Consider the following 25,613-nt stretch of genomic DNA (forward strand, 5'->3'; position numbering starts at 1 on the left):
GGAGTAAATATGTGATCATAATTCGAGAGGTGTTGTCAGATAACGGATGTGTTGGGTCCCCCCAGGATACAGCCAGGGAGAAGATCTTCACTCCGCTCACAGTGGAGAGTGCCGTGGATGCCAGGTGATTGATTTTGAATACAGTCTGTGTTAAATTAAATACAAACTACTTTTGCACTTTTGCACCTGAAATAAAAGTGTATCTGAAAAAAGAAAAATAAACGTGCCAGGAGACGACAGCGAGGGAATGAAGCGCCTTTGATATTCTCTTCCGATCTTTTGGTAAAAGGCGTGCGAGGACAGAGGACGTCAGTGCTGGGGGAGAGATTTTTCAGATGTCCTCTGTTTCCATAGGAACCATATTTTCTGTTGCCATAGAAACCTTATTGTGTGTTTTTCATAGAGATGCTGTTGCCAAGATCCTCTACTCGCTGCTGTTTGGTTGGCTGACGGAGCGCATCAACGGACGGGTCTACCCTCGCAACGACGCCCTCTCCATCTCCATATTGGACATCTACGGATTTGAGGTCAGGCTGAAGAACGACCTCGCTCGATGATGTGACAGCGTCGATGCGTCTGAACTGACCCGCGTTAACTCAACCCCCCCCCCCCCCCATTGTCTCCTCTCTTTACCCTCCAGGAGCTACAGGTGAACAGTTTTGAGCAGCTGTGCATCAACTACGCCAATGAAACTCTGCAGTTCTTCTTTAATAAGGTCGTCTTCCAGGAGGAGCAGGTCAGGGAAACCACAAGTTCATATTTCCATGCATTCATCCTCCCAGTGAGGATGGATTTTCAAACGTGCGTGTCAAAAGACATCGAGTTTGAAACCAGTCTCAATGTGGTTGAGAAGTATGAAAGGAAAGCATCAAAGACAGATCATATAATCATGAGGAAGGTCCTCCGAGCCGCACGTTGCAATATACTCATTCTGTGTGTTCACGTGCAGTTTAGTAATTGAGTTACAGTCCGCCTTCCACAGTAACCGGATTTCTTAAACTCTATATGTAGAAGAACGCAAGCGGTATGGGAACAGAGAAAGCTTATTTCCCAGGATGGATTTCTCCAGTGGAAAGACGGTTTCTGGGCCATATATTCACAATAATCATTTTCTCAAAGGAAAGCTGGGGAGAAGTAGCGATGCGTCCTCACATATAAAACTAATTTTAGAAAAGTAGCCTGCCGTGGCGTACAGTAAGATCCAGACAGCATCGTCTCATCTCGTCACGTTATCAAATAGAGACTTTCTATTGGACGACATCATCATCATGCATATAGCTCAGCATTCATCATAGCATAATCTTTATTTTGTTTGACAAAAATACAAAATAAATAAATAATTTAGGCCTCACATACACAGGTACTTTTTTTTTAAACGTAGCCTTTTTCGTGCATTTTGGGCTGTTTTAGGTCTCTAAAAACAGCTTGTGTAAAAACCTCAGTTAAGGTTTTTAGAAATTCCGCTTTAATTTAACCATTATTTCCTTTAAGAGGCGTCACTAAGGATGTGACATGTTTTGATACAGGAACACATACATTTACGTTTCTTTATTTTGGAAAAAACCAGTTTACAAAACACACCTGTGTATGTGTGGTCTATTTTTTCTTTATAAATTATGTTGAATAAGCATTTTTAGTTATTTTTTAATCCATGACGTGGATGGGTTTGCCCTTTTGAGGCCAAATATAGCAAATGACACCACTTGTATGTTGTTTTTAGATCATATTTGAACACAAGGGAATACCAGAGGTGGCCATGTGAATCACTCACGATAATCCAACAAATCCAAAACAAAAAAGGATCAAATTAAATTGGGAACGTGGAGATTATTGACCTACTGCATGAGCAGTTACTAGAATCCAATTAAATCTCATTTCTAACTTAGTTTATTATTCCTATGAATTTCCTGTGTATACTGAACTTTCTGCAGTTAAAAACTTCTCAATCAAATTTAGCATTGTTTTAACCAAAGTTTCGTCATCTTTTGGCCAGCAAAACACCAAAATATGTGTCCACATGAAGAGCTGAACCGGACTTCGCTTTCGTTTTTGAGTGAAAACCGATGAAAAAACGGTTAAAAGAAGAGTGGAATAATAATTGTATAAACAGCCTTTTTTGTACAGTGACTCATTTCAGAAAAAGCTCCCATAAACCCACGATGCCATCAAGTCTCACGAACTACAGTGGACACAGCAATGCTTCAGCTGAAGTGAAAAGAATTTCATACTCAAAAACCCGGTGTGCCGTGTGTAGGAGGAGTACATGCGGGAGCAGATCAAGTGGCAGCAGCAGCCCTTCAGCCTCAACCAGGCCTGCCTCGACCTCATCGCCGCTAAGCCTCATGGGATACTGCGCATACTGGACGACCAGTGCGGCTTCCCTCAGGTACATCCACACGTGTCGATTCCTATCGCTAAGCAGTTCCACTGAAAAGGAAAACTTTTAAAATGCAAAATGTAGGTGTATTGTGTGAAAAAGAGCTGAAACAATAACATGATTTAAAAACATTCCACACCTCAGTTCTGAGTTATAAAGAAAAACATCGCAATTATTGGATTTTTCCTAAACGTAATTGCCTACCTGCCGGGATTATTACTTCCGTGGCTCCTGATGTAAGAAACTGACTCTTGAGATAAACTTATTATGAAATGAATCTGACGGTCAGAAATATGAGCACGTTGTTCCACGAGTGACCGACTGAGGCGATCGCACACGGGCGACATGGGCGTGTGCTGTAGAGATTTAATTGCCACGGCTCACCAACCATTAACCAGTCTACAATCATCGCTAGGCAACAGACCACACCTTCCTTCAGAAGTGCCACTATCACCATGGAAACAACCCGCTGTACGCCAGGCCAAAGATGCCACTGCCAGAGTTCACCCTGAAACACTTTGCTGGGAAAGTCACGTACCAGGTACACTGCTTTCTTAAATTCTGTCTTTCTTTCTTTATTGTGGTCTTTCTTTCCAAAAAAAAAAAAATTTCAAGAAAATTGAAAATCCCTTTTCTTAGTTTTGATTTCACTTAAGTGGTTTTACTAAAGAATTGGAGGAGAAACTAAATGTGAACCAAGTTGGATCTACATTTGCTCTGCTGTCTTTAATTCGTCGGATGCTCCCGGGCGCTTCACTGCAGCCCTCTGCTCCTTAGTAACTCACGATGGCTCAAATGCAGATGAAGAATTTCCCCACAGGGATCTATAAAAGTACATTTCTCTCTTTCTTTTGATTTGTGGTGCAGGTGCACAAATTCCTGGATAAGAACTTCGACATGGTCCGCCAGGATGTGTTGGACCTCTTCATCCAGAGCAAGAACAGAGTGAGATCCTCAAACACACTTCTTTTCTCATGACTTACTCTCTCTTAGGCCTCTTCAGTTACATTTTAAATATCATGGTTGTTACTCATCTTCTTGTGTTGTGGCGGTGCGGCACATTACTTTTATTTTTCTCTTCAGAATTTTATCCTACAACCAATTTAGGAATTATTGTTTTAAATTGGGATCCATTAAGTGGAACTTAAATATTTATATAAATGTACTTCTTTGCCCTCTCCATTGTGTATGTGTATGTGTGTTTGTGTGTGTGTTTACAGTTGGTATCCGGCTTCTTTTTAAAGCATTCGGAGTACGCGTCTAGCGTGCGGCGCAGCAGCGCGGCGCGCCGTCATCACGCCGACACGGTCAGCGCAAAGTTCCAGAGCAGTCTGCAGGAGCTGCTGGAGAAGATGGAAAGGTTTGAGAAAAAACATTTCATCTTAAGACCATATTTGCCGCTGAATATTGCTATAATGCCTTCATACATTCCCACATTAACTGTAAGCTTTGCTCCGAAGAAGGCGGATATGTAAATGATGCTCATGTGACATCGCCCGCCTATAGGCTGCCTGGAGAGAGATATTGATTCATGTTTTTTTGTGTTACCAATACAATGAATTTCAAAGACCAGCCGATATGCCTGGAAAACTACTCCAGCCAGCTGAATAATAGGCTGCTATGGAGCCAGAAGCGCTTTTAGACCCTGGGGTTACCGTGTTTTGAGAGCAACTTTAATTCAGCACCCCCCTGTCGGTGGACAGCGACACATCCTGAACAGAGTTCCCTCTTAATCAGTCAGCAGAATATGGAAATTCATCATCATAAGACAAGATGTAGAACTGCATCATCCGAAGCTTTATTCTCTTTTAGCTCGTTGGCTAATGTTCAAAGAACATTTAAGCATGAATTAATTTATATGTGTGTTGGATATTTAAATATATATACATTTCTAACCATACACACGTTAATTACATCAACATTATTGCAAAACTAAATAAACATTCAACATTGACAAGTCAATTCATTGTGTTGGTAAGTCCAAAAGTCAATCTTTAACAAAAAGATATATATGGAATCCTTTCCAAAATGTCTGCTACGATTCATGTTTGCTGCCGTTCAGCCCGACAAAAAAAAATGTCACTACCGGGGCCTCAGATGGAGAGAGTGTGTACATGATGTAGGAAGTAGGAAAAGAGAGAGAGGGATGCATTCTGAGCCCTGGAAGATGAGCCGCCTCGGTGCCCAGGAGACTGAAGTGATTAGAGGAGCCGTCTCTCTCGGGAAGATGCCTTTGATCTGCCTGATTGGAGCTCAGTCGTGTCTCTTATAGATAACCTCCAGGCCTCGGGGGATCGGTTCATATGTCGTGGAACTGTAACACCAAGCCGCGCTCCACCCATTTCTAACTTATTTGCTTTTCCTCTCAGTTGCAAAAGTTGGAAAACGCGGGGAACGATGTACGAAGCCTTTATCAAATCGTTCATTCATCCATCCGTTCGTTCTCATCTATCTGTGACAGGTGTAACCCTTATTTTGTGCGATGCATCAAGCCAAACCACCACAAGGTATATTTGCAAGTTGGATGACGTGTGCACGTTTGCAGTGTTTTGCATTTTGATTGATCTGCAATTTACAGCTAATTTGTGTATGTGTGTATGAGTGTGTTTATGTGTGTATGTGTATGTATGTGTTTGTATGTCTGTGTGTATGTATGTATGTTTGTTTGTATGTGTGTGAATATGTGTGTGTGTGTATGTATTTGTGTGTGTGTATGTGTGTGTGTATGCGTGTGTGTATGTAATGTGTGTATGTACTGTATGTATGTGTGTGTGTGTGTATGTACTGTATGTGTGTGTGTGTATGTATGTATGTATGTGTGTGTGTATGTACTGTATGTGTGTGTATGTGTGTGTGTGTATGTATGTATGTGTGTGTGTGTGTATGTATATGTGTGTGTGTATGTGTGTGTATGTGTGTGTGTATGTATGTATGTGTGTGTGTGTGTATGTATGTGTGTGTGTGTATGTGTGTGTGTATGTACTGTATGTGTGTGTGTGTGTGTGTATGTACTGTATGTGTGTGTGTGTGTGTGTATTTGTGTGTGTATATATGTTTATTTGTGTGTGTAGGAGCCAGGAGTGTTTGACATGGAGCTGGTCAACACTCAGCTGCATTACTCTGGCATCATGGAGACCATCCTCATCAGGAAGGAGGGTTATCCAATCAGAATGCACTTCCACCGCTTCCTGACCAGGTCGGTTCCTCGTCTTTACGTTGAGGAGACTGAACCATGTACGCTTACATACAGGACAGACTATCTCTCCCAAAAATAGAGGTCCTGCTTTTTCTATCACTCACAAATGTGTCAAACATCTGACAGAATTACTTGAATTATTACCTTTTTCTGCTGTGGGTGAAATCCATGCACCAATTTCTTCTCGCTGAGCCACGTGGCTCTTGCGATTGGAAAGTAATTGATCTCAGCTCAGACACCTGGCTGCAGTTTGAGAGTCCAGCATTCACGAACAATTAGTTTTACACCAAAGCTGCTCAATACAAATACCTAAATGACTAATGTGGAGTAAAACTTTTCATATCTTGAGCGAGATGGCTGCAGACGGCAGCCATTAGAGGGGCTGCAATGTAATCATCATTCCACATCGTCAATGTACGTCCACTAAAAGTGTCTGGCGACATTATGCAGACGACCCGTGTGTTTCCTTCGGAGAAGTCTCGTTCTCAATCTTGCGCTGCGTCCAAAAGGTCGAAATGAGATTGAAAATCGAAAAAAATCATAGTTATTTTTTAAATCATCCTCGGTTCCAGAGCTTAGGTTGAAAGCCACGAGTAGTCTTTACATGGAAGTTCAATTCAATTCAGTTTATTTTATATCGCCCAATATCACAAATGTACACATTTTGTACACATACTTTACATCCCTGACCTTTGACCTCACATCGGATCAGGAAAAACTCCCAAGAAATAGAAAAAACCCTTTCAGGGGGAATAAAAGTAAGAACCCTTCAGGAGAGCAACAGAGGAGGATCCCTCTCCAGGATGGACAGAAGAATAGACGTCATGTGACCAGAAGGAAGCGTTACAGAGTTACAACACATTCAATGAGTAAGACAGAGTGGATGAATAGTTCATCGTAGGCATGGACCGCTAGTTGACTCTCCTTTTCCTATCATTGACAAAAACAAACACTTTTTGTGGACCTACATTGACGCCGATGAAGTTGCGTTTTCCCTCAATACTGGACCATTTGAAAAAACACTTCCCTATTACTCACTTAGACGTGAAAACATAAGACAGAAAAATCTAAATGAACCTTTATCGACCAAAGCTTTGGTCACTCGGTCAGTAACCATGTTGCGGCTTCGTATTTCACTGATTCTCGTTCACATTTACTCCAGAATTCATATTGGATTTGTCATTGTGGGAACGCACAGGTACAAAGCCCTGCTCTGCCTGAAGGATCCTCCGCCTGCAGACGGAGAGAACTGTGTCGTCATGCTCCACAAGCTCTGTCCGGTCAAGAGCGGCTCATATCAGCTGGGAGTCAGTAAGGTGAGCTCTCTCCATAACACATGTGCAAAATAAGGTCAAATGAATCATGCATCATAAATAACTACTGTGAAACTGAGATTTATGTGTGTGTGTGTGTGTGTGTTAGATCTTCTTGAAAGAGGAGCTGTATCAGCTGTTGGAGGGGAAGCGCGACCGATTGCTCGACATCGCCGCCATGACGCTGCAGAGATACACCCGAGCATGCTTCGTCCAAAAGAATTTCGCCAAGACGCGCCGCCGCTTGATCCTGTTTGAAACTCGCTGCAGAGGCTACCTGGTCAGGTAACGAACAGCTGACCTCAACTTACATTTCATGGCGCATGACGGAAATAAAGGTATGCCCCCCCCCCCCCCCCCTCGTCGCATACACACACGGGGCTGCACAGATTGGTGAGCAGCTCCAATGAAGAAGGATTTTTATTATCAGTTTGATTTGACCGTCTTCTGCCCCCCTATCCTGTGGAGTTCCCCAAGGTTCCATTTTAGGGCCCATTTTATTTTCCTTATACCTTCTCCCCCTTGGGCTCATTTTTAGAAAACATGGCGTCTCCTACCACCTTTATGCGGACGACTCCCAAATATACATACCCCTAAAGAAACGTACCTGCTCTCTGACGCCCCTGGTTGACTGTCTCAATGACATAAAGGCCTGGATGGCGCGAAACTTTTTAAACATAAATGAGAGTAAAACGGAGGTAATTGTGTTTGGACCAAATGGCGATGTCCCCTCCATTGACCTGGGTTCCCTGCAACAGTATGCAAAACCCATGGTCTCTAATCTGGGCGTTAAAATCGACAGTGCCTTTAAATTAGATAAACAGATAAACTCTGTGGTTAAGTCCAGTTTTTATCACCTGAGGCTGCTGTCCAAAATTAAACCGGTTTTATCCGCTTCTGATTTTGAGCGTGTAATTCATGCATTTGTTTCTACGCGTTTAGATTACTGTAATGCACTTTATGCCGGTTTAAACAAGACTTCGCTGGCCCGCCTGCAGCGTGTGCAAAACGCTGCGGCTCGGTTGCTTACAGGAACCCGCAAGTACGATCACATCACCCCAGTCCTGTCTTCCCTCCATTGGCTTCCTGTCCACTTTAGAGTTCATTTTAAGATTTTATTGTTTGTTTTTAAAGCGCTTAATGGGCTGGCTCCTCAGTACATCTCTGACCTCATACAGGTGTACACCCCCTCAAGGGGTCTGAGATCGGCTGACCAGCTCCTCCTAGTAGTCCCTAAAACTAAGAAAATTACCAGAGGAGACCGGGCCTTCTCAGCAGTAGCCCCCAGGCTCTGGAACGACCTGCCCCCCCAGGTCAAATTGTCGCCCACCCTCCAAACCTTTAAGTCCCGCCTGAAGACCCACCTCTTTTCCCTCGCTTTCGAGTCAGTTTGAGCTATGTTTTGTATTGATTTCTCTCTATTTTGTTTGTATGCCTTTTATCTACTACTGTAATATTATATTTTATTATTATGCTATGCTTATTGTGAAGCACTTCGTTAAACCCTCTGTTTTTAATATGTGCTATATAAATAAATTGGATTGGATTGGATTGGATTGGAATGATTCCATTTTACCGTTAAATATAGATAATAGAGAAAAAGAAATCCCCAGATAATAGAAGATCTTTAAAAAGAAAAGTGTATCACCCTTGGTTCCAGAGCTCAGGTTGAAAGCCCCTCGTATCACCCGTCTCTTCCTGGTCGTTGACCCTTTACAGCTTAAGCTCTCTTTAACAGGCAGCGCCCCGTCGAGCTCCAGTCTGAGGCTTTCAGTCTCCATCTTTGGCAATTTAGACTTATCGCAGAAAACCTGCATCTTTTTTTTTCCGACCGGGTTAGAGGACTCCGGCTGCGCTCGCCCATCAAAGGTGATAGATTTCTCACTCGCTATTAAAAACAAAAACTGCACTAATGAGGGCACTCAAATTGCAATAAACGCAGGGCAAGACATTATGAGTCTGTAATGACACTTCAGAGATCGCTGATCACTCTCGGATGAACTCGGGGAAATCCCGCAAAGTGCACATGAACTATAACTAACTCTATCTCGTTAAGTGATTGATGTTAGAGCTGAAGATGTCTTTATATGGCTCTTAACGCTCTTCCTGAACAGAAGAGAGTTTGCTCGGAGGAGGAAGTACCTCATCAGGCTCCGCTCCGCCGTGCTGCTCATCGTCAACCGCCAGCGTTACATGACGGTACGCACACACTGCGCCCGAGTCATTAGCAGAATGTTGTTTTTTATTTTTAAGGGACCAAATGTGTGAAGTGTGTTGCCGTTGTCTTTCCGTCAGACAGTGGTGGAGCCTGCGAGGAAGGCAGAGGAGGTGAGTGAGGGTGTAAAATGAGGTGGAAGTGTCTGAGAAGGAGCACACACACACACACACACACACACACACTTTAACAAAGAGATGAAGACATCAGTGTGCAATGACAATGTTGAATGAGTGTGTTTGCTATGTGTGTAGGATCGCGTCAACAGAGAGGTGGTGAATGTGACAACGCTGCTTATCCCTGCTGAGCTGGCAGTTCTGATACAGGCGGCTTCAGGTGCACAAAACACACACACATACACACACACACACACACACTAGTTTCCAACTCCCAGAGACAGCATACCAACATTTATCCACAGTTGGATGGTGTTATGAATTTTTCCAGAGATTTATTCCACCTTGTTTGCGGTTGGGTTAAATCATATTTTACTTTGTCTTTCTGTGGTGACACACGGTATGCTGTGTGTGTGTGTGTGTGTGTGTGTGTGTGTGTGTGCGCAGGTGGTGAAGAGCTGCATTCTGGCTGCTTGGCGGTGGTCCAGGCTCCAAAGGTTCAGGTTGACCCCCAGCTGACCCTGCCCCTGGATATCAACAACTACCTCATGACACACTACGTTCGGGCCATATTTAGGGTAAATGCATACACACATACACACACACACAAATACAGAAAACACAAACAGAACATCTACACATGAATAAAACAGAAACATTTACCTTGTTAAACTTGATTCGACCCAGGAAATTGTTGCTGCAAAGCTCCATCCATGTAACTAAGTTTACAGTGTGTGTGTGTGTGTGTGTGTGTTGTAGGAGCCAATGTTTGGGATGCTGACAGCCCCGCTGGAGAGTTCACTGATTCGAATGGATGAGGAGCTAAAAGAAGAAGCTCTGAACATTTTCACTCTGGTACGTGTTGCATTCACATGCTACTGGGAAACTCCAGTATCCGAGACCTTTAAAGTCAACGTTACGTCAGGAAATCAAACACAGAGGAATAAACATCCTGTAGCCTAAAAGGATTCGCTATTTGGGGTAGAATGTGTGTATAGCAACATGTAACACACTTGTAATAAAACCAGGTGTGCGAAAGTATTTCTTTACCATTTGAACTGTATTTTATCACCATATTTCAGCTCTTAGACACATAGTAGTATAATTGTTTTTTCACTAATATACATGTTAACAATGTGTACAGTTCAGACTGTTTATGCAAACACATAAAAGAAATCAATGATTTTCTCAGACGGATATATTTCTCTGTGTTTCTTCTGAGAAAGCTTTGTATGTTTAACTTAACGTGTGTCTTAAAGGCCTTTTCGCTTCCGATAGATACTAAGATTCATGGGGGACCCGAACTTGAACGGGGTTCAGGAGAACCTGTTTGGGAACTACATCATCCAGAAAGGACTTGCCAATCCCAGCCTCCGAGATGAGATCATGGCTCAGGTAGCCAATCAGGTGAGGCCCGAACCCCGCGGGGTAGAAATGAAGGCCCAAAATGAGACGGAATCTTTACACATGATCTCTTTACTGTCTGCGTCAGGTGTGGAGGAATCCTAACATCTTGAATTCAGAGCGGGGGTGGCTCCTCCTGTCCTGCTGTCTCTCTGCCTTCCTGCCCTCTCAACGGCTCGCCAAGTACTTGCTGAAGTAGGGAAACGCCGTTAAACGGTGGAATGTGTTTGCTGTACATGGAAATATCGACGTAATCATTACACGGTGTATTGTTTACCTGCGTGCGCAATGCCTGTGACCTCTGCGCTCGTCTTCGTCGCCGCCGCAGGTTCGTGTCTGACTTCGGGCCGGAGGGCTTCGGCTGTGTGTGTCAGCACCGTCTGCTTCAAGCTCTGCGGCGGCTGAACGTCGGGCCGGAGTACGACCGGACGTACCCGCCCTGTCTGCTGGAGTGGACGGCCAATCGCAAGGGAGCGCACGCCGTTCTGCACGTACACTGTTTCGATGGTGAGGACACACCACCGGGCTTTCCACCGGTTTCCTATTCAAAACTGGTCAAGCCAAAATGTCTCTTTACTCTTCACGCAACATTTGCAGTGAAGTGACCTTAGATAGATAGATAGATAGATAGATATATACTTTATTAATCCCCAAGGGGAAATTTGTCGTCACAGTAGCAGCACCAATAAACTAAACACACGAGAATAAAATATAAAATATAAAAAACAGGGATGAAAGATATAGATGTATACAAGTAAAATATCAAATACAAAATGAAGTATACAGGACTGTCTCAGAAAATTAGAATATTGTGATAAAGTTCTTTATTTTCTGTAATGCAATTAAAAAAACAAAAATGTCATGCATTCTGGATTCATTACAAATCAACTGAAATATTGCAAGCCTTTTATTCTTTTAATATTGCTGATTATGGCTTACATCTTAAGAAAACTCTAAAATCCTATCTCATAAAATTTTAATATTTCCTCAGACCAAGTAAAAAAAAAGATTTATAACAGCTGAGTGTTTGTCAAGGCTCAGGAAACCCTTGCAGGTGTTTCGAGTTAATTAGACAATTCAAGTGATTTGTTTAATACCCTACTAGTATACTTTTTCATGATATTCTAATATTTAGAGATAGGATATTTGAGTTTTCTTAAGCTGTAAACCATAATCAGCAATAAATCAGAATAAAAGGCTTGCAATATTTCAGTTGATTTGTAATGAATCCAGAATGCATGACATTTTTGTTTTTTTAATTGCATTACAGAAAATAAAGAACTTCATCACAATATTCTAATTTTCTGAGACAGTCCTGTATATATGTATATAAAATGAAACATATATGTATATATATATATATACACACACACAAACAAATATAATACAATGACTGTGCAAAGTATACAAAGTAAAATATAAAATAAATAAAATATATATATATATATATATTCAACATATATGCATACACAATACAATACTAATGACTGCAGTGTAAAATTAAATTAAATATACAAATATTAAATATAGACAGAGTGTGCAAGACACTGGAAGGAAGACACTGGACCGCCATCTGCATTCCTGGTGACACAAATTAAAATGGATTCAATTGAATTAAACAGGGCTGTCCATGTGTCGCTACATCTGAAACCCAATGTGTGTGTAACGTCCTGCTCTCCTGCAACAGAGAGAGAACCGTGTGTTATTTGAATATACTTTTTGATACTTTTCAAGAAATGTAGTGGTTTTTTTTTAATATATATATTTTTTATTTATTTTAATTTATGTAACCAGGAAAAGCCTCCTTTACAAGAGTGTCCTGGTCAACACAGCAGGAGCACATTAAACAAAGTTTAACAAAGTGACAGACAATAAAAAAAGAAGAGAAAAAAAAGGTGACATGTCATCATATCCCAGTTCACGCAGGTGCACATACCTCTACAATCAGATGAGCCTTTCAATTCAATTCAATTCAGTTTATTTGTATAGTCCAATTTCACAAATTACAAATTTGTCTCGGAGTGCTTTACAATCTGTCCATGTAGACATCCCTGTCCCAAAACCTCCTTCCTTCCTTTAGTCTTTAAACTACAGGCGGCGACACTGCACAACGCTTAACTATGTATAAAACATCATAAACACACCAGCAATATGTGTCAATGTCAAAGTGATGAGCATTGTGAATTACAAAATATTGATGTTGACTTCCTCTGGCCAGTTATTTGTCTCTCGTTTCCTCCTCCGGCCCGTTGGCAAGCCTTCTGAGGATCAGACGACACCCGATCGCCTCTCTGGGGCTCCGGCTTTGTTTGTGTCTGTTTGTTGATGATGCTGTCGGTGTAAATCTTTATAGGCAGAAATGGGAGAGTGCTACTCTGTTTGAGGGATGCAGTCGAGGAACTATTTCATAACCTGATAAAACATAATTTCTCCACCAAGAGGAAACAATCAATATCAGTTGAAGTGTACGCTATATTTAGAATATTCTCTTTCAGGGAACGGAAGCTGTTATCTCAGACTCCTTTTGATTAAAAACAACATGTTTTTCCGGTCTACCGCCGCCTTGATCAGTTTGTTTTCGCCCTTTTGTGACTTTAATGTGTGTAAGTGTCAGTTCGGATTCACTCAAAGTGACACAAACACACAAACACACTAAATGATCAGGGTGCAGGGTGAAATGAATGTTTTTGGCAATGGAGTCCGCTTTGAAGGAAGCATTCGATGCATATAACAGCTTCAGTTCCCCTTTCGGCAAGAGCCGTCCGACAGGAAGGTAAAGCAGTGGAAATATTCGATAAACGGCGTAAACTTAAACGGATATTGACTTTTTTCTGTGTGTGAACTACGTGTTGCTGCTTGTCTCCTGTCTGTTTCTCCTAACTGGGGCAAAGCCGACTGAGGGAAGGCTCTTACGATGGATCTCATACGACACCGCTTCAAAACATCCAAACTATCCCTTTAATGAATTATAAACTAACAAAAAAACATAATTACAAAGTCTTTTCTCCTCCAGGCGTGTCCTTCCTGTGTCCTCTACACTCCTGGACAACGGGAGATGAAATGGCAAAAGACATCTTACAACACAGGTACCGTCTTACTGTAAAATATAGCAATGCGTGTATAGATTGGATTACATAGAAGGGTTGAAGATAGGAAACTAAAGGATAGGTTGAGAATGAGTGATTGTAATTGTGTGTGTGTGTGTGTGTGTGTGTAGGGGCGTGGTGGATGGTCGTCGTGGCTGGTCGGTGCTGCTGAAGGAGCCGGCTCAGTGGGTGGAGCTAGAGGGCTCGGACTACGTTCTGGACCTGATGTCGGACCTGGAGCTTCCTGCTCACTTCCCCAAACGCAGCAGCTACTTCATCATCTCGGCACAGGAGCCGAGCAGAGTGCGGCCCAACGCCAGCATGTGAGACACATACCTGAGCTCGACTTCTCAGGAACATTCCTGTTCTTTGTAGTTTGTCCATTTAATACGACTTTCTGAAAACTACATTTATCTGACAGTTGTAGTTATTACTTACATTTCTTTTTTAGATTTTAAATTAGAAACACATGATAAGCTGATAAAGAAAACTTAAGAAAACTCTTTACCAAAAGATAAGTTGTTGGCTGCTCCTCCAAGGAAACATTTAAGAGGTAAAAGTATCCAGTATTTCACACAAAAAACAAAGAATAAAAAAAAACATATTGAGTCACTTTTGATGGGAGGTCTAAACTAACTATCTGTAAATAAAGTAGTTCAAACTCCAGCCACAAGTTAAATGTTACTTGTGCATTAATATTAATGCATATGTTTATTATTAACAATCTGTTCAGAATTCAATATAATTTCGTATTCATTAAACAAAGGGCTCAAGTGCTTTTATTCGCGATACTTTATTTATAATATTCAATTTATTTAAGTCACGGTTTTGAGTGTTTTGCGAAGTCTAAGTCCCGATGAAGAGGTTGTAATCGTTGTTTGTTGTTGTTGTGCAGAAGCCTGTTGGGCAGTGGGTTTGACATGAAGGATGATTTCATGTCTTCAGTCTTACATGGCTCCGATGGACGAGGTAAGCATTGAAACGTGAACATGTGGCAGCGGCTCGCGTCGATGTCCATCACCGTAGACATTGACTGAGCCTCTCGTCCTCGCAGACTTTGAGCCTCAGAGAGGGATGGACCGTTACCTGGACAGCCTGTTTGACCCGGTGCTGGCTGAGGGGACCGGAGTAAGTTACATAACTCACACTGACACACTTCCTCTGTCCTACATCCACCGATGGTTACTGTCGAGGTCGTGTTGAGCTCTCGTAAGTATTTATTTTTTCATGTAGCGACCCGACGTCGTGATGAGTATTCTGAGGATATTGCCTGGTTACATATTTGTATTAAACAGAGCATGAAGGAATATTAGTAAATAGATAAAAACATAGATTTAAAAGAAATAGAAAAAATGCATTGACATATATACAAACAACAATACTAATAATACCATAATAGAATAAATAAAAGGACCAAATAACAATATTATTCCTTTTTATTATAGTTTTAACTATGTACTGGCTCTGTGGCACTTTGAGATTTTTGGATGAAGAGTGCCTTACTAATGGAATCCATTATTATTATTATTATTATTATAACATGACAAGGTTTGTCTCTGAACCGTATGAACCGTACAGATGCTACTGATCTGGAAACCTGTTTTATTTTTTTCTTTTCATTCCCAGATTTGATAAAATAGGAAATGTGTCTTGTAATAGTTTGCAGCCATCATTTTTAATAAGGTGCTTTGTCTGTAATCGAAGGTGTATATTTAGCAGATTAATATAGCAAACACCTGTGTCAGCTCCTCTAGGATTCACACACGTTTTCAATTCAATTCCGTTTATTTTGTATAGCCCATTCTCACAAATTACATTACGGGGTACTGGTGCCGTGAATGCCGGCCATGTTGGATCTATCAGCCTTCAGCCGGAGACGTGGTGAATGTCAGCCGCGCTATCGGATGTGGCTGACAGGAATTAGCATGTATCAGATGTGTTCTACAGAGCGCTCCTGCCCCAGCCACCTATTACGTTACCCAGTTACCGTGACTGTCACAGCGGCTAGATCGCCACGGTGGTTTCCCACCCGGGCAACGTGCGGATCTGCTTACGAGGAACTGACACTCTGGCAAATGAAGGGCTTACTATTTAATGAGACATGGCCCACACACACACACACACACACGCTCCTGTGGATTTATGGGTCAGAGGCTGATTTCTGATGGACGAAGCGGCTCACATCAGAGGGGGAATACTCTGATTCGACGGTCAAGACGTGCCCTGATTACACGAGTCGTTATGTCTCGCTCGGATGTTTTTCTCGAACTCCGATCGGTTTCCACAATAACAAATGCAGCTTATGATAGCATAGCCATCTTTTGGTAGCAAACACTTCACCTGCTGGTTTAAGACAGCCTCAAAGGTGTGGAGATTGCAGCAGGTGTAGTCGGCTGTCATCTATGATGTGTTATAATTCAACTTTTTACAAAATTAACCAAACCAAGTGACGAAGAGGATGTTTTTGGCGAGATAATCATGAGACTGAATCACACTCTCCAAACTAAAAGAAGAAACCATAAGGTGCAAGTGGAGAGGAAAAACAACTCTGAATGGAATATTGACTCTTATTAGCCGTACGTCAATGATGACACATCAGCCAGTAGACTGATATATCGTGTATTTGATACTCATTTTGGGGTGATATTATTCACTGGATTTATGTTCTCTTTTGCATTCACGGTGTAAACGGATGTTCGGTTCTAAAGTCTGTCCGTCTGTCCTCACAGGAAGTGGAATCGGCTGCAGGACTGTCCAGCAGGATGAAGGGGGCGGGGGGAGTCGGAGAGGGGTGGCAACAGCAAGACCCGTCAACCGGCACCCCACCTCCACCTGGGGGTCAGTCAAAAACACAGACTCTGTCCAAAACCACTCCCTTCTTTACTCCTTCACTTTCTCCTGTTTTGTTTTTTTTAACGTTTTTTTGTGTGCATTTTCAACAAAACAGAGCAATCCTTGACACTTAAATAAATGAACACAACAAAACAAACGGCAAACAATCAAAACAGTAGTATCAGTCTCCGTAGTCCAGGCCACAGCGAGGACAAATGGCTACCTCCACATACATGAACATCTACATCACAGGTCTAAAAACTAAAAAAAAAGACTCTAAAAAAGGACTACACCGGGGTCACATGGGCGCGAGTAAACACAACGAGGCTGTAAAGGCGACGAGTCAGCGTGATGCGTTTTAGTCGTCTCATTAAGCCTCTTGTTAGCAACCAACTTTATTAAGATACTTCTGAGAGTCGTATCTACTGACATATTTTACATCGTGGATCAAAACTTTAAATATCTTAAGCTTGTGTTCACCACAGATCTTCTTTCAGGCTTCCAACCTAAAACACATTCAAAAGAACCAGGAACTTTTGAGGTGACTCATTTCTTTGTCCCTTTGTATGCATTGTTGAGGTATTTCCCGACACAGTGTACATGTTACACTCAAATAAAGTAGCAGACAGAAGATGAAGTGCACTGGGAAGTAAATATGGACTCATTTGGACAGATGCATCGTCACACACTGGAAAAAACTCACTATCTCAATAAAGCAAAAACATGCGTAATAAAGCAAACAGACGTCAAATCTGAAATTTGCTGTGTGTGTGTGTGTGTGTGTGTGTCCACAGCTGTGCAAGTCCTTCCTGTGGGAGGCATGATGTCGCCTCCAGTTGCTGCTGTGGCACCTGTACCACCTGGTTGGTATCGAGTGTGAAGAGAAATATGAGACAAAAAAGAAGAAAAGAAAAACACCTCATCAAACAAAATATTCACCCCCCCCCTTCCTGTTCACTGTGTTCCTCCTCCTCCTCCTCCTCCTCCAGATGCCCAGCAGGCTGTTTGGGCCCGCCAGCAGCAGGCGATCGTGGACCAGCAGGCCGTCATGGTAAACCCTCCGTCTGGAGCCGCGTCTGCTTATTTGTTCCAGCGTCACGCTTTCTTCTAAAAAAAAAATGTCCGCATCATCGTCTTGCTCCTCAGGCCCAGCAGATGACCATGCAGGCCATGGCCATTATGACGAGCCCCCCCACCTCCCCGATGATGAGCCCTCCCATGAGCCCCGTGCTCCACCACCCTCCCAGCCCCTACGCCGTCATACCCCCGAGTCCGTACGCCAACTTCCCGCCCAGCCCCTACGCCAACTTCACTCCGTCTCGCTACGCGGCCGCGGCGGGCGTCCCGCCCAGGCGTCCTGCCCCGGCCCGGCCGGAACCAACCCCGTGGCAGCTTCAGGCTCGGCTTCCCGCGGAGCCCCAGACTCAGACGAGCTACACCGAAACGAACACAACGGAGCCAGCTCAAGCGAACGCTGCCGCACGGGTCAGTGAATCTGAGACGCGTGATGTAACAGCCCAAAGTGACACGTCACGTTACGTAATCAGTGCTTTTTTAAATTCATGGAAGATGATATAGTTCACAGATAAAAAGAGTGAGTGGTTTGTTTGCAGTAAGATTATGAACTGTGCAGTCAGGGTGATGAGCAATAGCTGGAGGGAAGGGAGAAGCAGGCATCCTTTAACATAACCTTTATTTAGGCATACTTCTAACCTTTATTTAATCATTGAGATCAGGATCTGTTTTACCAGAGAGACCCTAGGAAAGAAAAAGAACCAGACAAAACATCTGCACTAACGGCATCAGCAACTCATTGCAGGTGTGGCTCGTACAGCTGAAGGCATGATTCAATATTTCTATTTTCATATTTTTTAGTCACACTGTTGTGATTCACTTTACAGATGTGTTGATACAGCGACATTTTTTTATTTTTATGATTCTATTTTTTAACATTAGGGTGCAGATCAGAGCAACGTGAAATGAACGTGTCCGACCGAACTTCACGGGAACATTTAAAACACCCCGACAACCAAATTCACAAAGAACGTTGACGAAACACAAACGACCGTGTCGAATAGCAGGTTCCACGTTTCTCCTCAAATAAATGTGCTGCAATCAAACAGTCCAGTGTGACGTCCCTCGTGTGTGTCTGCAGAGCCGCGATGCAACTCCTCTGTCCTCTCTGTGGCTTCCTGCAGGTTCAGTCGGGTGAGGACAGCGTCCCTCGGAGGAAGGCTCCCGGCGTCCCCATAAACAAGGACACACCAGTCAGAAAGTTTTGTAAGAGAGAACATGAGAGAGAGAGAGAGAGAGAGCCCTTTTAACTAAAACTGGTCCTTAAGAGAGCTTTAGAGAGAGAGCATCTCTCCTTATCAGCTGTAGTGTTCATTCATTTTTCTGTGTGTGTGTGTTATAGCCCCCGTGGTGACGGCTGTTCCGCCCCCTGCTGGAGAGGCGGTGAAGTACTCTGCTCGGTGTTCAGATGACGTCGTCCCCAGCCAAGACATACAAGGCATCTGGATTTAAGCTTTTAACCCTTGTGTTGCCTTAGGGTCATTTTTTTGACCTCAATCAATACACTCTCTCCCCATTGGGGTCATTTTGACTTCATTCAATGTTTCCACCTCCTACCTACTTATATTTTTTTTTATATTTTTTTACAATTTCAATTTTGCAAATTAAAATAAAAAAATTAAAAATTATTATTATTATTTTAAAGTTTTTTTAGTTTGAGTTTTTATGTTTTTTATGTTTGTTTGATGGAAACCGAAAAAACACATTAATTAAACATTGAATGGGGTCACTACATTCGGGGTGGGGGAGGTTGATTGATTCGAAAAAAACTACACAAGGGTTAAAAATGTCGATGCTTATACAGCTAAACTGAATCATATTTGATGCATTTCTTTATTTTTTAACAGACACCATAGTTGGTATTTAGATTTGATTCCATAAAAAATAAAATAGAAAGAGTAATCTACGTAATTCTCACACTGTTTGTATTTTTTTTTAAAGACATCATCAAAAGGTACAACTCCCCACCTCCACCGGGAGACCTGCTGCCACACGAGAGGAGGTGAGCTATCATGAACACACACACACACATTTTAGCTTATAAATACAGGTCCATTCTATTTTCCAGTCACATACTGTAAAGCCCAGGCCACAACAAACCCCCAACAGATCCCGGCCGGGTTGTTGTTGCTTGCAGTAAGCACACAGCGCCAGAGTGAAATGACACTGTGGATGTATTTAGGAGACTAGAGAGGAAGTTTAAGAAGAAGCAAACCCCTCGTGATGAAGCTTTACAGATCCTCAAGCCGCAGATGGACAACCCTCCTGCTCTACAGGTACACACACACACACACACACACACACACATGCAAGATTACACTGTCAGCAAGCAGAGCGAGAAACGTTTGAAGTGAGTCATGCGGAGAAACGTTGTTTTTGTGTGTGTTTGCCCAGCCCAAACGTGCTGCTGCCCCCCCACCGTCTGCGACCGCAATGACGGAGGCGGGATTTAAACCCACCAGGAGCACGAAGACGAAAGCTCCCCTTCGTCCTCTCCCTCTTCCTCCTCCAGGTGCTCACCTTCACTCAAAGTCGACACTCATCCACATATTCTAATGCAGCACTTTGCAGAGATCACTGCTGCTACAATACAGACGCAACGTTATTGTATAGTTCTTTATTTATAAATGATATGTTGTCTAAATGTTCTTTGTTGTTGTTGTTAAATGTTTGCAATTTATCACTTTATCAATTTTATTGAATGAATGAGTTTATTTATTTTGATCAGCAAAATATACAACCACCAGGAATTTAAAAAAAGAAGCTGACCGAAAGCGTTAAGGATGAAGCTATCTAGCTTATAAGTGCCCTAACCTATGATTGCTTGAAAACTTGTTCGGAAGAGCCTTATATATAAAACAAAAACAAAAACAAAACAAACAAACCAGAAATTCAAGCATTTGTCCCCATAATCCGTTACTTCTTAAGCTTTATCAATACCGTCAAGTCTACACTTCTCCAGTCATGTTTTTAAACTTTTATTTTTACAATTATTATAACTCACTTTATGTCGGACAAGAGACAAACATACTTTCGATCTTTTGAATGTTCCACAAATGGAAAATTGACAGTAAAGATGACTTTGACTTTTGACTTTAAAATATGTCGAATGTTACGCTGGAATATTTATTTTTAAGCATTTGAACTATTCAGACTTCTATTTTTACTCACCATGTCTCTCTCTGAGTTTTCTGCAACCATTACAGTACATTTTATTTAAATGCAATGAAAGTGAAGTTGTGTGACTCCCACCATGCATTGCGTTCACGCTGGTGCTGCTTTTCCCTCTCACGATTTTTGAAAGTTGTAAATTAGCCTGCATTGTTTAAATCTGCTTTTTTGTGTTTCATCTTTAGTTCAGTACGCCACTGTGCCTCTTTGAATTTCTTTAAACAAGATTATATCAATATCAGAACGATGGAATACTCAAACCAGACAGCAGCAGATCATCAACACGCTCCATTAACACGCTGATTACAGTTAATTCTGAATAAGGACATGGAGGGAAGTGAAACTGAAGCATAACGTGACATATTTGGTGCAGTTTCTCGAGAGCTTCCCGTCGAGACCGAGACCACCCAGACGCAGCTCCATCAGAGAACCAACGAGGAGCACTACACCTACACCAATGTTCCCTGGAGACTGTACCTCAGGAAGGAGGCGAGTACTTAGACAAAGACACAAACGCAAACATGGTGGTTCACTGTTGTAATGTTTGCATTATATTCTGCTGTGAGTCATTTCTCTTGCTTCTGCAGGTTTTTTATCCCAGAGACAGCTTCAACAATCCTCTGGTGCTGGACCTCATTTTCAAACAGGTGACCTAAGAGAGAGTTGGATTCATGCAGGGTGAATAGACAGATAAACACGTGTTTACATCTACATTTAATCAAACGCTTTTGTTAATTCATTCAATCTTCTTACTTCTTTTACCCCTTGGCACGAAAAATTGTACAACGGAAAAACTCAATTATTTCTCACATCACCTCCGTGGTCTCCTGCAGATCGTGAACGACACCCTGTCAGAGGCGTGTGTCCGCATCACCCGGGATGAAAGGCAGAGGATGAAGGCTCTGTTCGGTACTCTGTCGGCTCTTCCCGCAAGATCTTTCCTCAGATCACCGTTTAATCCGAGCGCGGCTCGTCGACACTCATGAGTTCACGTGTCTCGTTTGTGTGAATGACAGTGAAACACGGGGTGGAGCAGAATATGGATCCGGTGGAGGAGCGCGTGAAGAAAACGATCGTGACGGCTGCCAGAGAAACCTGGGAGATATACTTCTCCCGTCTGTTCCCTGCATCGGTGAGGGCGGTAAAGCCTGAGAGGAAAATAATTATATCACAGGGTGATATTTTCATTTTATTGAACTGTGTGTGTGTGTGTGTGCAGGGTAGTGTAGGAACAGGTGTGCAGGTGTTGTCGGTGTCACACGGCGGTATAAAGCTGTTGAAGACCGTAAAAAGCAGCGCTGCAGCTCCAGACTACTTCAGAGTCCTACGACCTTACACGTATGTGCATGTTTTATACACACACTGACAGATCTATATCTAAGAGTTGTTCCATCTTAACAGTTGGGAGCTCTTGCGCTGTGTGTCCTTCAGCTACGCAGACATCCTGTTCGTCACCATCCCGTCTGAAAACATGCTGGAGTTCAATCTGACCAACGAGAAGCTGATCCTGTTCTCAGCCAAGGCGCCGCAGGTCAAAGACCTCATAGACACCTTCATCAATGAGATCAAAAAGGTACAGCACACACACACACACACACACACACACTCCTGCTCTGTCCAGTCTGTATTTCAATGGTAAAAAGGGCTGCAGTTGGAGTGAGGACGACTCAGAGTTTAACAACGTTGTACATTGATGATGAATCAGGGCTTCAATGCTGTCAAAAACATTTGTTAATTATATACATTTAATTTATTGGATTTTTGGATTTCCAGCTCAGCCAAAAAAACATTAAGCTGAACAGTTTGAGCTAACAAAGAACTTTAGTCGTCTGTGGTGCTGTTGAAGTCGTGATTACACCTGAATGACTCGTCACGACAGATCACATGAAGAGGAGGTGACACAAGGACACAAACAATGATTTATTTGAAGCTAACACAAACAACTCAAATGTCAAAACGTTATGAGGTGTGGCAGTCGGTGCACCAGGAGGGTTTATGGCTATGTGTCATGCATCGTCATCTTACTCCAGCAACAGTGTGACCGTATCCACTTGTTTGTTTGTTTGTGTTTCCTGCTTGCAGGACTCGGATTACGTGATCGCAGAGCGAAACTTTGTGACAGACGACCGCTCGAAACTCAGTTTTCACAAAGGCGACGTCATCCGGCTGCAGGTTATGGACGGACTGGAGAGGGGTGAGACACAGCGGGACATGAATGACATGTAATCTCCAGAGGGAATCTTTGATCCAACTGTGTGTGTGTGTGTCCAGGTTACAGCTACGGCTGCGTGGTGAGGAAGAAGGTGGTGTTTCTGGAGGATCTGAAAAGAGACACTCAAGACTTTGGTGAGTGTTCGTTGCATTGCCGTGGTAACCAGATGTTAGCGCCGAGTTTCCCAAAACAAAAACCAGGCGGTAATTCAAACTGACCGCTTCGAGAGGTTTACAAACCCGGACTGAGAACTAGCTGCCGTGATGATGAGGCTGCCCACAGCACTTTGTAAAAAACAATATTGGATCAGAACATTCTGTGTCAGCTGTAAGATGGCGATGCAATTTGAAAAATATTGATTCTTAGATTATTTTCCTGGAGACGGTCACAGATGAGGAGAAGTCCCCTCATGTGGTCGCCCAACAGAAAAAAGAAAAGACAAACTCTGTGTGTGCTTCCACGCGCATCGTTGTGTATAACCGTGATACATTCATTCTTTTCTTTGGGCTTCTTAAATTAGCCTCGCGTAGCACACAGTGGGCAGGTTTTCTGAATCTGGATCCATCCTCCACCATACGATCCACTGAGAGCTGTCATCATGTTTAATTGGCTAAATATGATACATTTCGAAAGGCCAGGACTAATAATATGAAATCTGAATGTTAGATCTGAGCTGCATCACACAATTAATTTGTCATTAAGTATTACAACCTCAGGGTGTGTGAGGAGGACAGCTTGTGTGAGTGGATACTTCCTGTAAGTCACATTGTGGGGACCAGCAGCTGCACAGGCTCAAACATAATTGTTTCAGGCACAACATCTTTAGATTTTGGGCTGATGTCTTTTTTTCCGACTAGTGGAAAAACATCCAAAATACACATTTATTTTCCGATTCATTTATTTATCTATTTGCGTCTGTAGAATTCTCCTACATTGCATATTTGAACACACATTTCATTTGTTAAACTTATTTCTTAGCATATTCAACATAGTCCACGTCGTGTTTCTCCTGAAACGCAAATACTATCAACAAAGCTCTGACATGTCGCCATATAAAGTTGATTCTGTTAGCGAACAGTTGCGTACGTACACATCCAGCCGATACGGAGCAGCACTGGTTTTGTTTCTCGACACCTTCTGAATGTAAGTCCGCTGTGACCTCTACTCCTAGCTGGGTGTTGGGCCTCCTCAAGCTTCTGCTAAATGCTCCACTACATTCCCCAGCCGGTGGCTCCAGTGAGACTATCGGAGCCCTTTTCACGGTGAACAGTTGCTGCTGGTTATGAAGTCGATGAAAAAGGGGGAAAGTGAACCAAAACAGTAAAGCTGTGGGCTGGAAAAACCAAAACAATGAGCTGAAAGACACTCAAAGCTGAGTGGATTCACCCCTACGTGTGACCCCCCCCCCTCTCACACTCATTTGGTGCATTGTTGCGGTGGTTCTGGGTAACCCTGCAGGGAGTCGATGTCAGTCAATACGAGTGACAGAAGCGCCCCTGTGTATTGTATCTATAATTAGGCTGCTGTGTCCGTGTTATCAGCGTCGCCGCGAGCGAGAGTCTTACAAATGAGAGAGAAAAGCACGCCGATACAGATCTGACTTGTAAATGAAAAGTTGACCCGCTGTGAGAGGAAAGGCCGAAAGCGATCAGCACTCAGCTGTGTGTGTGTGTGTGTGTGTGTGTGTGTCGGCCCTCCTAATCTCTCTCTGGTCCGTGTGCGTCAGGGTGGAAGTTCGGTGCCGTGTTCGGCCGCTGCGGCGCGTTCCCGGCCGACTGCGTCCATCCCGTCGCTCCTCCCGACTTCCTGTCGCTGCGCCTGGACCGCCGGGCGGAGCCCCGAGGAGGGGCGGGGCAGTTCGCCGCGTCATCGGCGGTCGCCGTCGCCGTGGCGTCCACCGTGGCCGCGCACGAGATAGATCAAACGCTCGAGGTGCACAGGCGCCGCACTCTCACATCGGGTCTCTGGTGCGTGATTGTTCTTCACTGACGACCTTTGACCTCCAGAAGGTTTCCCTCGACGGCTTCGCCGAAGGAGATCTGGATGAGAGGGCCCTGCAGGACAGTAAATATGACATGTTGGAGTTCGCCAACAACTTCTTCAGACGAGAAACCAGCGGGAAGGGGTGAGACGCCGGAGGAGAAAGAGCCCACAAACATTTACCATTTCAAATCCAGGGATGAAAAGAAGCGAAATATCATTTAAAAACATATCCTGTATGATGCTTTATACCTCTAGTCCAAGATGTTTTTTAGTGACACATTCTAGTCTCTTTTCCACTACGTTCATTCAACAGCTATAATTACTGGTTACTTTTTAGATTTGACCTTCATAACATATCATTGGTTCATAAAAAAATTATGCCCAGCAGCACTTAAAGTCAATAAAATCTGCTCCACCTGAACCAGTTGCAATATTAAAGTAATTCAGTAATAATGATTGAATAAGAAAATACTAAACATTGTGACACCCCAATCTGCATAATGAGTACATGGAAATACTTTTGTATTGAATACAATTTGGAACGCAGGACTTATTTTTATCGAGTGGTATTGCAACTTTTTTACTGAAGTAAAGTATCTTTGTATTATCACTGTTGTAAATCTAAATTCTGCAC

At 42.9% G+C, this 25,613-nt stretch overlaps 1 protein-coding gene across 1 annotated transcript in view; it reads left to right on the forward strand.

Moving 5' to 3' along the window:
* The window catches only part of myo15ab (myosin XVAb), a 44,980-nt gene that overhangs the window by 13,023 nt on the left and 6,344 nt on the right, over nt 1-25,613 (forward strand). Inside the window, exons 19-60 of the mRNA XM_056408715.1 lie at nt 66-124; nt 404-527; nt 641-736; nt 2,255-2,386; nt 2,793-2,918; nt 3,245-3,322; nt 3,598-3,737; nt 4,839-4,884; nt 5,449-5,573; nt 6,772-6,889; nt 6,996-7,171; nt 9,001-9,085; nt 9,182-9,214; nt 9,356-9,437; nt 9,665-9,795; nt 9,977-10,072; nt 10,496-10,624; nt 10,710-10,816; nt 10,950-11,128; nt 13,635-13,707; nt 13,839-14,030; nt 14,603-14,676; nt 14,762-14,835; nt 16,437-16,545; nt 17,334-17,402; nt 17,529-17,590; nt 17,686-18,024; nt 18,738-18,819; nt 18,956-19,051; nt 19,555-19,615; nt 19,796-19,889; nt 20,008-20,125; nt 21,158-21,273; nt 21,372-21,431; nt 21,618-21,693; nt 21,801-21,916; nt 22,004-22,122; nt 22,216-22,357; nt 22,867-22,978; nt 23,056-23,130; nt 24,723-24,928; nt 25,003-25,121. Coding sequence (XP_056264690.1) covers nt 66-124; nt 404-527; nt 641-736; nt 2,255-2,386; nt 2,793-2,918; nt 3,245-3,322; nt 3,598-3,737; nt 4,839-4,884; nt 5,449-5,573; nt 6,772-6,889; nt 6,996-7,171; nt 9,001-9,085; nt 9,182-9,214; nt 9,356-9,437; nt 9,665-9,795; nt 9,977-10,072; nt 10,496-10,624; nt 10,710-10,816; nt 10,950-11,128; nt 13,635-13,707; nt 13,839-14,030; nt 14,603-14,676; nt 14,762-14,835; nt 16,437-16,545; nt 17,334-17,402; nt 17,529-17,590; nt 17,686-18,024; nt 18,738-18,819; nt 18,956-19,051; nt 19,555-19,615; nt 19,796-19,889; nt 20,008-20,125; nt 21,158-21,273; nt 21,372-21,431; nt 21,618-21,693; nt 21,801-21,916; nt 22,004-22,122; nt 22,216-22,357; nt 22,867-22,978; nt 23,056-23,130; nt 24,723-24,928; nt 25,003-25,121 — 4,646 coding nt within the window. The remainder of the gene's footprint in view (nt 1-65; nt 125-403; nt 528-640; nt 737-2,254; nt 2,387-2,792; nt 2,919-3,244; nt 3,323-3,597; nt 3,738-4,838; nt 4,885-5,448; nt 5,574-6,771; nt 6,890-6,995; nt 7,172-9,000; nt 9,086-9,181; nt 9,215-9,355; nt 9,438-9,664; nt 9,796-9,976; nt 10,073-10,495; nt 10,625-10,709; nt 10,817-10,949; nt 11,129-13,634; nt 13,708-13,838; nt 14,031-14,602; nt 14,677-14,761; nt 14,836-16,436; nt 16,546-17,333; nt 17,403-17,528; nt 17,591-17,685; nt 18,025-18,737; nt 18,820-18,955; nt 19,052-19,554; nt 19,616-19,795; nt 19,890-20,007; nt 20,126-21,157; nt 21,274-21,371; nt 21,432-21,617; nt 21,694-21,800; nt 21,917-22,003; nt 22,123-22,215; nt 22,358-22,866; nt 22,979-23,055; nt 23,131-24,722; nt 24,929-25,002; nt 25,122-25,613) is intronic.

Source organism: Pseudoliparis swirei, chromosome 24, assembly GCF_029220125.1.
Source record: "Pseudoliparis swirei isolate HS2019 ecotype Mariana Trench chromosome 24, NWPU_hadal_v1, whole genome shotgun sequence".
Classification (NCBI taxonomy): Eukaryota; Metazoa; Chordata; class Actinopteri; order Perciformes; family Liparidae; genus Pseudoliparis; species Pseudoliparis swirei.